The sequence below is a fragment of the Mustela putorius genome, unplaced genomic scaffold (genome assembly GCF_011764305.1).
Source record: "Mustela putorius furo isolate JIRA1106 unplaced genomic scaffold, ASM1176430v1.1 tig00000083_pilon_pilon_pilon, whole genome shotgun sequence".
NCBI lineage: Eukaryota > Metazoa > Chordata > Mammalia > Carnivora > Mustelidae > Mustela > Mustela putorius.
In genome coordinates this window covers 30,101,946-30,115,439 of record NW_025421273.1, presented here as the reverse complement: position 1 = coordinate 30,115,439, position 13,494 = coordinate 30,101,946, and the positions used below count along the sequence as shown (strand labels likewise).

The window sequence follows — 13,494 nt, the reverse complement described above, 5'->3', positions numbered from 1 at the left end:
TGTCATCTAGCTGTTATGATCTGTTTCTCAACCTCTCATGGTGTCCGGTTCCCCTGAAGCCAGGATAACAGAGATGGACAGACTTTCGTAACTGGGACTAGACTTTCTTCTCTTTCAATTTCCTAAATCAGAGGGGAAAGAAAGCCATGGGGGATTACCCCTCTGAACAGCCACACCGCAAGCTAAGAGGCCAAGCAAGGGGTTAGAGGCCCGAGAAGCCGAAGCGGGGCGGGCCAACGAGACCGCGGCAGGAAGGGCCTGGCGTTCCCGCCTCCGATGCGTGCGCGCACCATGCACGCATGCACGCACGGCACGCACAGCACGCTGCGGAAGCGCGCGCGCAGGCCCAGCCCTCGTCGCCGCCGCCATTTTAGCTCCTGGTTCCGGCCGCACGGTGTAGGCTGTTGTAGCGGGGAGGGGTGGGGGTCCTCCAGAGTTAAGTAGCTGCCCTCGACTGTACCGATACAGCCGCCAGCTTCTTTTTTTTTCTTCTTCTTTCATAACCGCCCGCTCGCAAAGTCCGAAGATGTCCAAGCGGCACCGGTTGGACTTGGGGGAGGATTACCCCTCCGGCAAGAAGCGTGCGGGGACCGATGGGTAAGCCAGGCCGGGGGCGCGAGGCAGCGGCTCGGGCTTTGTTGGGGTCCCGGAGGAGAGCGGGCTAGGATCGGCCTAGCCACGGGCCTTGGAGCTCGACCCTTTGTTTCCCTCTGGGCTCGGCTCACTAGCGGCGGGTCGGGGAGAGCGGCGCCACTCCCGGTGTTCGGCTGGGCAAGGGCGCGGGGAGATGTGTGGCGCGGCCGCCGCCCGGCCCAATCGGGAGGGTGGAGAGGCCTGCGTGGCCACGAGGGCACCTCCTCTCGGAGCCGAGCCGGAGTCACTTCGTGGGGAGCATGCGGGAGGGAGTCGCGCACCTCGTGGTCTGGGTTCCCGGGTGAGGTCTGGAGCCGGGGAGACTGTGGGGGAGGGCGCGGCGGGAGTATTCGCTTCCGCGGGCAGCAGCTACTTCTCCGGCGGAGCGATCGCGGAGAGGTCTTTGGGGGGCGGCTGGGTGCCCCCCAAGGAGAAAGGCAGGGGGCAGAAAGTGAGGAAAGCGCGTGGATTCTCGTGTAGGTTGAGATGGGGGCGGCGGGAGTCGAGTGAGGCGTGCCGGGAGAGTTCTCGGGGAAGGGAGAGTAGAGGGCCTGCAGGGAGAAAGGAGAACGTGGAGCACCGCTGGTGGGCTGGAGGGCTGGTGCCTTGGAGCCGCTGCGTGTGTAGTTTGGCGGGAGAGCTTGTGCCTCAGTCCATTCAAACACTTCAAAGTAGATAGTAGGCAAACTTCCGCTCTCTGCCTACGCTCCCGCCATCTCCTTTATTTCCTGCTTTGGCTGAAACAGTGGTTCTTGGGCAGTCGTGGGATGGGAATTAGAAGGCATTTTTTCCCCCCTTTAAGAAGTTTTTTGTTTTATATCCCCACTCCTTCATTAGTAGCTTTGGAAACATGCAGACACTTCTCCAAAAAATGTCTTTAGTATTTTAGGAAAATGTCGCCGGTGGGGAGATTGTTAGGGAGTTGAAACACTTAGACTCTTGGTGTTTCAGATTGCTTTCCCGCAGCATTTCCTGAAAGTTACAAAGGAATTTAACAATTTACTAGCAATTTCATCAAAATCACTTCTCGACCGTTGTGTGTTTTCATTCCTGAAGTTAAGAAAATTATTTGGGTAGTTCAGGTCAGAAAACAGAAGTGTGCATATCCAAATACTTTCCATAATTTAATTGTGTGTGTGTAAAGAATGTAAGGAATCACTGTGTCACGTTATCTATATAAGTTCTATGAATTTTTGTTCTCCCAAAGTTTTTCATTTCTGTTGGTTTCCAGTATCAATGTTGAGTGTGTCTGTGTGTGTCTGGAGTGTAAGCCTGGGGAAGGATGTACTTTTTAATACTTTTCTATGTACTGAATGTGGAAAGCAAAAGTATATCACATTTTAATCATGTAAAATTTTTAGTTTGCAATGTTAGACATTAGTTTTCTTTCTTTTTAGGTTATTAGTTTTCTCTCTTTTAGGATCTTCTCCTCCCCATCCCCCAGCAAAACTTCAGCGTTTTTGGTTAAAGACTCCTTTAGAGCTGAAAGTTACTTTGGAGAGTATAAGCATCATCCGCTCAGGGGATGACAAATGGAGATGCAGAGTTGTTAAGGTGGCTTGTGCAACCTTACACAGTGTACAGCTCGGTGTAGAACCTTGATCTTTTCATTCTCACTTTTAGCCTCTTGCTTTTTTCCATTACAGCATAGAATATGGCTGTAGTTAAGTCAGTGCAGCCTATTTTAATGACATTTGAAATGGGTTGGTAAAGTAGGGAACACTTGGTTCTTGGTTTCTGGGAGTAAAAATAAATAGTCCTGTCACCTGGCTAAGATGCAACTGATGTCTCTCAAAAGAGTTCAGATTGGAACAAAAGACACTGGAATGCAGTGAATTCATTTATTCGTGTGTGTGCGCGCGCACGCGTGCGCGCATTCATATTTGTGTGTTTGGGATCATTGGCTGTGTGTGTGTGTATATTGCTCCCTTTTTCTTGCAAAACAGCCTTAGTAAATTAAGGATTTCTTTTTAGGTATAGGATGGTGACCTTTTGATTCTCTTGGATATTATATCGTATCTGCCTGTTGGTAAAGGAGAGTTCCATCTTTGAAGTCAAGTCCAAGTTCTGAGATAATTCTGGAGAGAAATTTGTATAAACATTTCTGTATCATTTCTCATACAACCAATTCTTTAGCAATGGGTTACATTTGTACTTGGGTTCTCCCCTCCCCCTGCCGCTAGTTCGATAATTTTGAAAGTCACTTTTGTTGACTGCCATGCAGTCTTTTTTTTTTTTTTTTAATTAACATATAATGTGTTATTAGGCCCCGCGTATAGGTCTGTGAATCACCAGGTTTACACACTTCACAACACTCAACACTGCACATACCTTCCCGAATGTCCATAACCCAGCCACCCTCTCCCTACCTGCCTTGCAGTCTTGAAGTAGGGGGGGTGTTTTTTGTTTTTTGTTTTTTGTTTTAAACCCTTGTAGTTATTAACAAGTGGTTTTATCTGAGGGAGAGAAGCTTGCCAGTCCTATGAACTTTGTTGCTGAACATGGCTGGTTCATTCCCCAGTACTGAAAAGGAAAGTAATTTGGTGGGAGATTTCATTTAGATTCAAGTCCCAAACTATATGGCATTTTCTTATTCTTGCTGTATTTTTGTTTGGAGGTCAGGTAGAGAAGTTGAAAGTTTCTGTTACATACTGACATTACTACTTTTTCATCATCCCACAAGTTTTGCTTTATAAAATTACTAAGAAAAAGACAACTGACCTTTGGAAAACTTTGTGAAAGTAAGGACACTTTCCATTTTTATGTTTGTTTTGGAGAGTACTTCCTAATAATAAGCGCTTTTTTCCTTAATTGTGGAAAAGTGAAACAAATATAGCATATGTAGAGTACATACTGTGCTCCCAGAACTATTCTGGGTGCTGTATATATATACCACTTTTTCATTACAGCCCTATGATACAGGTGAGGTTAAGTAATTTGTCCCAGGGAATACAAGAAATGTTCATACATAAAGAAATAAAGAAAAGAAAGAATTAAATAAATAAAGAAAGAATAAATAAAGAAAAATTTCCCTGAAATCTTCATCCTTATCTTGAACCACTCAATGAACATTGTTTTTAGTCTTTGCATGTTTATTCACAAATACAAACTGTAATATTTAATATAGATGAAATGTTTCAATATGGGCTGTTTTGTGCTTTGATTTTTAATTACTAAGAAATGTATCAAATTAGAATAGGTGTACATTATCTTTTTCATTTGCTATATCACATTCCACTCATAAAGGGGTGTTGTAACTTATCTACCCAGTTTTCTCCTCTTTGGTGTTTAGTTTCCCAGTCTTTATTGTTTTACAAGTGAAAGGGATGGAGGATATCCTTATGTATACGTATTTGCACACTTAAAATACCCTTCAGAAAATTTCTGGGAGTGAAATTGCCCGAGAAAAAGCAGTGTGTATTTAAAATATTCTGATTTTGGGAACTTGGGTGGCTCAGTCGGTTAAGCAGCTGCCTTCAGCTCAGGTCATGCTTCCAGAGTCATGGATGGGATGGAGTCCTGCATCAGGCTCCTTGCACAGCGGGGAGCCTACTTCTCCTTCTGCCTGATGCTTCCTTTTCTTTTGCTCTCTGTCTGACAAAAAAATAAATAAAATCTTGAAAAAAAAAACCATCTTTTACATCTTCATCAGCAGTACTGTAGTGCCTGTTATTCCATGTAGAATTTTAATGCGGTATTGTAATTAAATTAAAAAAAAACCCTTCAGTGATACGCAATATTTATCAGGCATTTACACTGTCCCAGGCACAACTTGAAGCACGTTACATGTACTGACTTAATTCTTTTTTTTTTTTTTTAAAGATTTAATTTATTTACTTGACAGAGACAGAGAGATCACAAGTAGTCAGAGAGGCAGGCAGAGAGAGAGGAGGAGGCAGGCTCCCTGCTGAACAGAGAGCCGGATGCGGGGCTCTATCCCAGGACCCTGAGATCATGACCTGAGCCAAAGGCAGAGGCTTTAACCCACTGAGCCACCCAGGTGCCCCCTGACTTAATTCTTGAAGTACTGCACAAGATCTGTGAATAGCCACATTTTATAGACAAGGAAAGAAATAACTGTGGTCATATAGTTAGCTTCAATGCTGAGCCAAGATTGAGCTGAGATAGTTAAGAAACGTGCTTAAAAACTGTGTCATAACTGTGTCTACCTGCCAGGATTGTGGCTGTGTGATCAATAAAGCACTGTTTTTTAGTCAGTTTTTAAGCATCATATCTCAATGAGTAAGTCTTTTTAAGAGTAAAACTCCTGTATAATGAAAGTGCCTGTTTTAAAAAAGAAAACAGGCAGGTTGCCCAGGTGGTTCAGTGGGTTAAGCCCCTGACTCTCGATTTCGGCTCAGGTGATGATGTCAGGGGTTGTGGGATCCAGTCCGGAGTTGGGCTCTATGCTCAGCCAGAGTGTTGTTCCACTGTTTTGTTTCTATCTATCTCTCTCGAATAAATAACTTTAAAAAAAGGAAAAGAAAACGTATACATGGTGGTCTATTCATTATTTATGAAGTAATGGATTTGAGAGAGCCCTCCATAGCTGTATTTTGATTTTTATCCTCCCACATTGAAAGTAAATAGTTTGAGTGATAGGCAAGATGATTGGATTTGGTTTCTGCATCCTTCCTCTTGCTTTCTTATTTTAATCTCAGGCTATTTTAGTAATACTTATCTCTTTGCAGATAGTAAGTTGAGGCTTACATCTTGCCAGTGGTTGTACAGCTGTGATCTCAGTGCTTCTTTTTTACTCTTTTTGCCCCTATTTCTCAGTCAGCAGTTAAATCTTTGTGTCCTTAGGATGTATTTTATGCTCCCTTTGCTGTCGTTATTTTTGGTAATGAAGTTTCTGGTGAAGTAGGCCCTTTAAAAATGTATCTGTATAGATACTGTAACAAAGCACTGTGGTATGATTTACTTTGTCGATCACTCTCCCTTACCTGTATTTTATAACTCTGGAAAGGTTAGGTTCATATGTTAAGTGCCTGGTGCTAGGAGTGTAGAAGTTCATAAAACTTATATTTTTGTCATATTGTTTCTTGGTGGTCATGTAATGGTCTTCTGTCCCACCCCACTCCTAGAGTACTAGAAACATGAATCCTTTGCATTTAGGCCAGATGTTCTTTAAGGGTTCTTTTATGTTCTGTGACCTTTAATATACATGGTCTTTGAACCATTCATGGCTACAGTGCTTCTCACTTTGCTGGGCACATTTCTCTGTACCCTGTTAGAAACTTTGTCATTCACATTTGGGGCAATATAAATAATTAATGATACTTTAGACCAGCGGCAGAATGAGGTAAACGAAGGATGGTTGATGGCATATTTCAAAGGTAGCCCAGGAAGTTGTGAGTTCTGAGACCTGGTTTTATGTGTTTATTATGTTATCTTTTGGGTTTTTATTTTTTACCCCCTTTGACTTCCTTTCTCTTTGTGTGAAATGGGATAAAAGGCTTCAATCATGGCTTATGTGTCCTGTGATTCTGTAGAAGGTGAACAGAGGGATGGGAGAAAGGATCACTTTTTATATATGTATTTTATATTTATATGAAAAGTATGTATATATGGCTCTATGAAAGTATACATGTGTTTATATACATAATAAAGCTTTTCTTTAAATTTCTCTGGAATACAATTATATTTTAAGGAGGGACAAAATAAAATAGAGTTGGTCTGCTTACTATTTCTGTAATTGGGGAACCAACCTAATTCCTGTCGGCTCTAGAATTTTAGCTGTATTTTATCTAGGGTTTTCTGTTGTTCTGATGTGCTGTCATAGAGAATGAATGGTCTTTCCTACTTGGCTACTGATAATTGGTGCATGGAAAATTTGTACGTCTTCTGTGACTTATGAATAAGGAGTAGTGACGTGTTAAGTGGCTTGTCTTTACAGCTCTGTTTTGCCTCACTATTTCAGGTCTGGATCCAGATACTTTGTGGCAAGTTTGCTGTAGGATTTGATTTGAAGTAAACTGGATTAGTAGAATAAATAAACAGATTATTTAAAAATTATTATTTTATTAGGAATCATGTGTGGTAACTGGAAGTGGATATTAGCATTGAGTACTTAAAGTTGACCTAGAATTAATACAGTGGCCATCTGCAAAATTTTAGCATTTTAAATAACAACTTTTGTTCAGTGAAGCTTGTTTTTAATGGTTGTATTTCACTTGACGAATGTCAAAAGTATACATAGGTTTACAAAGTTTTGCAGTTGCTGTTAAGGATGTTGTGCAAATGAAGACAAAAGAATGAGAGTGTTTTAATTTTAGTTTTTCTGTAGGACAAATACACGGTTAGTAAATAAAACTGGAAAAGTGCTCTGAAGCATAACTCGAAAGCAAACTCACCTACAGTCTTTTATTAACTCATATTTGTATTACCATTAGGGAAATAGAATTGTCTTTGTGTCCAGAAGCCGTTTTGAATTTGAACATACCTTTTCATGTAACTTGAAGGAAAATCTGGGGAAAATTGTGATGCATCCTTTTTGCTTTATTTATTCCTACCTTTTCCCCACCTTTGCCCTCAGTCTTTAACTTCTGCTAAGTAGGCAGGGATTTTACTCCATCAAGTCTGATTTCTCAGACTTGGCGTTATCTCAGCTGGTGATTAAAGGTATGGAAAGACACTGTTCCTTAAGAGAACTTGAGGTCTCATCAAAGAGGGAAAGATGTTTATGGATGAGGCATGGAGAATTCTTGATTATAAGGTCTTTTTCATTATTTTCTAAAAATTATTTTTATAAACATATAATGTATTATTTGCCCCAGGGATACAGGTCTGAATCATCAGGCTTACACACTTCACAGCACTCACCATAGCCCTACCCACCCCAATGTCCATAAGGTCTTTTTCGTTATTGAGTTTTGTATTGGTTTATTGGTTGTTGCATATTTCTGTTGTGACTATAACACTGCCAAGAACATTTTGCGTAAAATTCAGAATCTGAATTCTAAATTTTTATTTTTAGGAAGGATCGAGATCGTGACCGGGATCGTGAAGATCGGTCTAAAGATCGAGACCGAGAACGTGATAGAGGAGATAGAGAGCGGGAAAGGGAGAAAGAAAAGGAGAAGGAATTGCGAGCTTCGACTAATGCTATGCTTATCAGTGCTGGATTACCACCTTTAAAAGCTTCCCATTCAGCTCACTCAACCCACTCTGCACATTCAACACATTCGACACATTCTGCTCATTCAGCACACACCGGACATGCAGGACACACATCACTTCCACAGTGCATTAATCCTTTTACCAACCTACCCCATACTCCTCGTTACTATGATATTCTAAAGAAACGGCTTCAGCTCCCTGTTTGGGAATACAAAGATAGGTTTACAGATATTCTGGTTAGGCATCAGTCCTTTGTACTGGTTGGTGAGACTGGGTCTGGTAAAACAACACAGGTGAGTTATTATTGTATACCATGGTATATACTATATTAATGTTCATGTTTACTAAATGTTGCTTATTTGATCCTAGTAGTCCTTTACATTGTCTGGTAGAACATCCCGAAGAATAGCTACTTTGATGTTTAGCACTTTTTAGTAACACACAGTGGGAGTGTCTGTTTTCCTGAGTCTAGAGGAAAATAGCAGTGCTGTTTTGTTAATGTTAAGTATGACAGAATGATGCTTTCTGACCACTTTGTCTCTTGGGTGGTACAAATTTGGAGGTACAAGTTTTGTTTTCCATTGCTTGAGTATAGAGGTTTGAACCACTGAGGCAGTTTTATTTTTGTTAATCTTTTGTTTCTTTGTTTCGTTTTGTAATTGTCTTGAATTGGGTGAATATTATCCTGTTTTTAAAAAATGGAAGAGCTAACTAAAGTCTCTTTACCTATGATCTCCACATATATCCAGTTACAGACTACCCCCAGATACATAGCAGTAAGCACTAGTGTCTTGTTAGTAATATATCTAGGATATTTTTAAAAATGGATGAGCTGTGGTTTACTGGGTCCATGTTATAGAACTCTAGGCTGCTTCTAATGGTTGTTTTTCATGAACAGGTAGATCCAAAAGATTATACTATGGAATTTGAATTTTTACAAATCTGATTGGTGAAAATGGTATTTCAGTAATTTTTAATTTGCATTTCCTGCTATGAATGAGGTGTTAACCATATTTTTGTATGCTTGAGCCTAACCACCAGTTAAAAATTTCAAGGAGATTACAGAAGTAGTAGTCCTTGGCCATTGTAGAAAATCTGGAAAATCCAGAAGTTCAAATGAATTTAGTAAGTTCTCTTACTATGTAGAAATCAATATTACTATACTGTGTTTTTTCCTGGCTTGTTTTCCATGTTTATTTACCTGTGATTCATGTTTATAATAATTAAGCATACTGCATGTGCAAGTTACCATTGTTGTTTTTTAAGTTCCATATGCCACAAATCTATCAATTTGGATATATCGTGGAGACATTTTGAAGGCTACAGTGGCAATCAGAATAGAAGGCTTTTAAAGACTGAGCCTTAGTGAATATGGTTTTTCTTAATAAGAAAAGAAAACTTAGTGTTGATGTTAGGAACTGAAACTGATAGGTTTATTTTTATCATCTTACGGGAATTTAAATGTGTGAAAAGATACAACTTATTTTGAAGATTTAGTATTTTAAAGAATTTCAGCTGATTTATCTGCTTTGCATAGTACTAATTTATTTAATTAGGAATTGGATAAAGCTAGGCACTGTATCCTTTGTATTTGTTTCAAGAACACTATAAGGAAGTTGTTGGTCACTATTTTCCAGATGAGCAAAATGAGCCTGAGATTGGTAAGAATCTTAGAGGTTTAGTGAGTTGCCTGTGGTTACATAGTAGATTTAGGTGGGCTCAGTATTTAAAGCTTTGTCTCTTTGTTTAATAGCCAAAGTTATATTTATTTCATTTTCCTGTTCTATGGTCTTACGTGGTTAACTTTGTTTCAGAGATGAGTTTCTTTAGTAGCAGTTAATGTGGAAGGTCAAGTGATATCAAAATGAGAGGTTTGTGATTATTTCGATGAGTATTTGTAGTGGTTTTTGTTGTTTGTTTTGTGTACTTAAAATCGCAGGCCATTTGGGTAGTTCAGAGGGAAGCTGAACAGCTTAGTGAATTTCACCCAAGTGTTTTTTTGGCATGCTCCTATTAAAGTTTTTTACTCAAAATCATTAAGAGCAAGCCCTTTTGGTTATCTTTTTATGCCTGTCAGAAAATGAGACCCTCCAAACAGAATCTAAAGTATTGACTCTAACTTTTGACTGAGACTCACAGTAAAAGTCATTTTACACTGCAACTTGGTGTGTTCATACTATTATCCATGTGTAAGAAACTAAAGCCAGTTCAGGGCGAACGGAGGCACAAGTTCAGAGAAGAGAGAACTTTGTATTTTCTGGCCAGTATATAGGGTGTGTATAAAGAGGGAGATGGGGCAGGTGGGACTGGAACAGCAGGCTAAGCCTCAGTGTATCGTGCTATAGATCGGGGAGCCATCAGAGCTTTTCAGTAGGGATTTTTACAGAAATGTCCTGTCTAGTGAGAATGTTGACAACAGACTATGTAGGAAGTCATAACAAAAATTTGACTCCTTATAAGGTAGTAGAATGGAGAATAAAGAGTAGATTGGAGTTAGAATGTTAATATTACTGTTGGGACATAGGAGGGATTAGTAAGTATAGGAGGAAGGTGTGAAATAGTTTCGGTTTTGAACTTGTTGAATTTGGGATACCAGTAAAATATTCATTCCTCAAGTGGAAATGACCACTAGGTTAGGATGGAAAACATAGTTAGGATTGTCAGTGTATTACAGGTAATACTAGAAGTCAGGAGAGTAAATAAGACCAATCAGGATAATGTTCTTAGAAATGTGAATAGATGCATTGCCTGCGCCGTTTTCCAAATATTGTCTGGGAAACCTGGAAGGTTCCTGAAACTCAGAGGTCCTGGGATTTTCTTTATATACTTCCAACAAAACAAAAATAGTGCAATATATTCAAAATTGAAACCGATAAGAGAATTCAGCAGTCTTCTATTAAGCCAGACATTAGAGATATGCAAAAATGCAAAACAATGTATTTTTTCTGCTAATTTTTTCTTTCTTCTCTTTTTTGGTTTGGAAGATGTAATTATTTTTCATAGAAAATGTTTTTGGTAGTATAGGATAGGTTTTTATTGTTAAGAATTAATAAATACTCTAAAAGTTTTTCAGTTTTAATTTCCTCATATAGTAAAGTCTGTTATTTGGCATCCTTGATTGTTTTAAGAGTAAAAAGAAGTCCCGAGATCAGGGTTCAAAAACTGCTGAATTGGCCAAAAATGTTTGTATCTTAATTTTAAAGTGGAAGCAAGTTACCATTTCACTGGAGTTAATTTTAAAAGCTTTGAACATTCTTGCCTTGAGAATTCCAAATGGTTTTAAATAGTTTTAGCTGAATGGTAAATGTTTGTTTGAATTTCATTTTGTTTGGTCTTATAAAGTGCATTTTGCCTTTGCAAAAGGCTTGCAGAAATGAAGATAAATATATAAAACTTAGCTGGAAAACCACTTAAACTTTGGTTTGTGGGTTTATAGACCTAGAGAGACCCTTCTCTTTTAGGATAGTATTTATTTCTGTTCATTTTAAGTCCTTTAAAGATATGCATTGTTAAGTTCTTAGAGAAGTGATATAGTCACCCTTCTCCCCTTTTAGATATTTGTAAGTGAAAACAGTTATCCCCAAATTGTAGAAGTAACCTAACTAAAATGTGGCAATGGTACGACAACCAATATTCTTCAAGTGTGTTTGTAATCCTTTACCAAAACCACCCCCACCTGCATTTTCTGCGGCATTTGAGTTTGACAAGCTTTTGGATGCTTTGATGGAGGCCCATCATGACTTTAATGCAGTGGATTCCCATTTAATATAGTGATTACTTAGATTTTTGCCATGGTTCTTACCTAGGTAAGTGAGTGAAGAGCCAAGAAATTAGAGGTTCTGTTAGCTTCTGTTGATAATGGAACAAGGGAGAAATGCGCTGTCGTCATGGAAGCCAACCAACTTGTGCTTGGTGTTTTTTCTTGCTTTAGTAGGTGCCATCGAGTTTGAGATTGACAGTTACTGAAATTGACTTTTAAGATGGCACCTAAGGCGTTCCATTGTGCCTACTTCTCCCAAAAGCAGAAGAATAGGGGTTTGATTCTGCTGGTTTACAAACCAAATTTGAATTGACTTAAAAGACATAGCTTTATAACCACAAGGGTTGTGATTTCTATTTTCATCTGCATTTTGTAATCAGATTGTATAAGAATTTAATAATTTCTGAGAAAATTTGTGGAAACTCACATTTGTTAAAAAGTAGAATTTTTTATAAGTTGGGTTTTTTCCAGTATATAGAGAAACGTTTAATGATCTAACAGTTGATGCTGTAGAGCGTATTTAGCACAGCTTCAGTGGACCTAGTCTGCTCTGGAGTATTATGTCATCAGTGTATGACCCCTTGGCTTGGAGAGCTCATGCTCTAAGTTAGAGCCCTAATACTTGGTGTGCCTAATTGATTTTTGCTTTAAATTATTGGAATGCAATAAAATATATGTTGAATATGCCTGATGTGCAGGCAGAGTAGAATTGATTTAAGTTTGAAATTATTTGATAGATTCCACAGTGGTGTGTGGAGTACATGCGATCATTACCAGGACCCAAGAGAGGAGTTGCCTGTACCCAACCCAGGAGAGTTGCTGCAATGAGTGTGGCCCAGAGAGTTGCTGATGAAATGGATGTAATGTTGGGCCAGGAAGTTGGTTACTCCATCCGATTTGAAGACTGCAGCAGTGCAAAAACCATTCTTAAGTAAGTACTGTCTTCGAAAATGCATACTTTGTTTCTCTACTTTTAGTTTTCTGCCACTAGATAGAGGGCTTTGTTAGGGGAGTCTCAAAATCATCCAAATTTAGAATAGTCCAGAGAAGACCTTCTTAGACTTAATAAATGACTTTTTAAGATGGATTCTTTTTTACCAGCAATATATGCAGCTGTTCAAAGAAATTTTTCTTTGAACAAAAATTGATTTTGTTCAAAATTTTCTTTGATCAAAGAAAGATTTCTTACTAGCAATATATTTATATAGTTGTTCAGTAGACAGTGAGCTTCAAAGGTCAGATTTTAGTTATTCGGTGCTATATCTTGGGTGAAATGTTACAGCATTTAAATGTGGTAGAAAAGTGATACATCTTAGTGAAAGATAGTTATTTCTAGAAAGAATGATGTGTGGGATGGGATAGAAATTATTTGGTGCTTTTAATGTTAATTATACAGCTATTACTGTACATATGTTATGAGCTAAAAGGAGGAATCTTTTGTTGTGTAATATACTCTTGGAGTCTCCCCAAAGTCCTTTACCTTTTCTTTTATTGCTGTGGTGCACAATTGACTACCCTGTTGAGCTTCCTTCTAGTATTTTCTTTATAACTGTCCTAATTTTTTTCTTCTTATACTGTATTCTGCATAAGTTGTGAGATACTGCCTGATGGTACTTCTTTTGAAAATCTTCCCCTTTTGTTGCTTCCATTTATTCTGTATATATGTGACATTTAAATCATTTTTTAAAAATGATTTCTTTGTCACGATGTATTCTCCCTGAGGTTTTTTAAAAGACAATTTTGGAACAAAATGTTACATGGGCAGTGAAATGAGTCATTGGTGGCAGGAATATATAGTCTTATGAGGGAAATAATGTATTACAGAAATTTTCAAATGAATGCAGAAGTATGATAGTATAATGAACTCCCACCTGTTTATCCAGCATCTTCAACCTTGGGCTGTCCTGTTTCATCCAAATCCCAACTTTTCCCTGTCCCATATAATTTTAAGCAAATGTTAGATATTATATACTTTCATT

At 38.8% G+C, this 13,494-nt stretch overlaps 1 protein-coding gene across 1 annotated transcript in view; it reads left to right on the top strand.

Moving 5' to 3' along the window:
- The first annotated feature begins 357 nt into the window (after positions 1-357).
- The window catches only part of DHX15 (DEAH-box helicase 15), a 57,541-nt gene continuing 44,404 nt past the window's right edge, over positions 358-13,494 (top strand). The window contains exons 1-3 of the mRNA XM_004762681.3: positions 358-597; positions 7,613-8,048; positions 12,253-12,446. Coding sequence (XP_004762738.1) covers positions 527-597; positions 7,613-8,048; positions 12,253-12,446 — 701 coding nt within the window. The 5' untranslated portion in view covers positions 358-526. The remainder of the gene's footprint in view (positions 598-7,612; positions 8,049-12,252; positions 12,447-13,494) is intronic.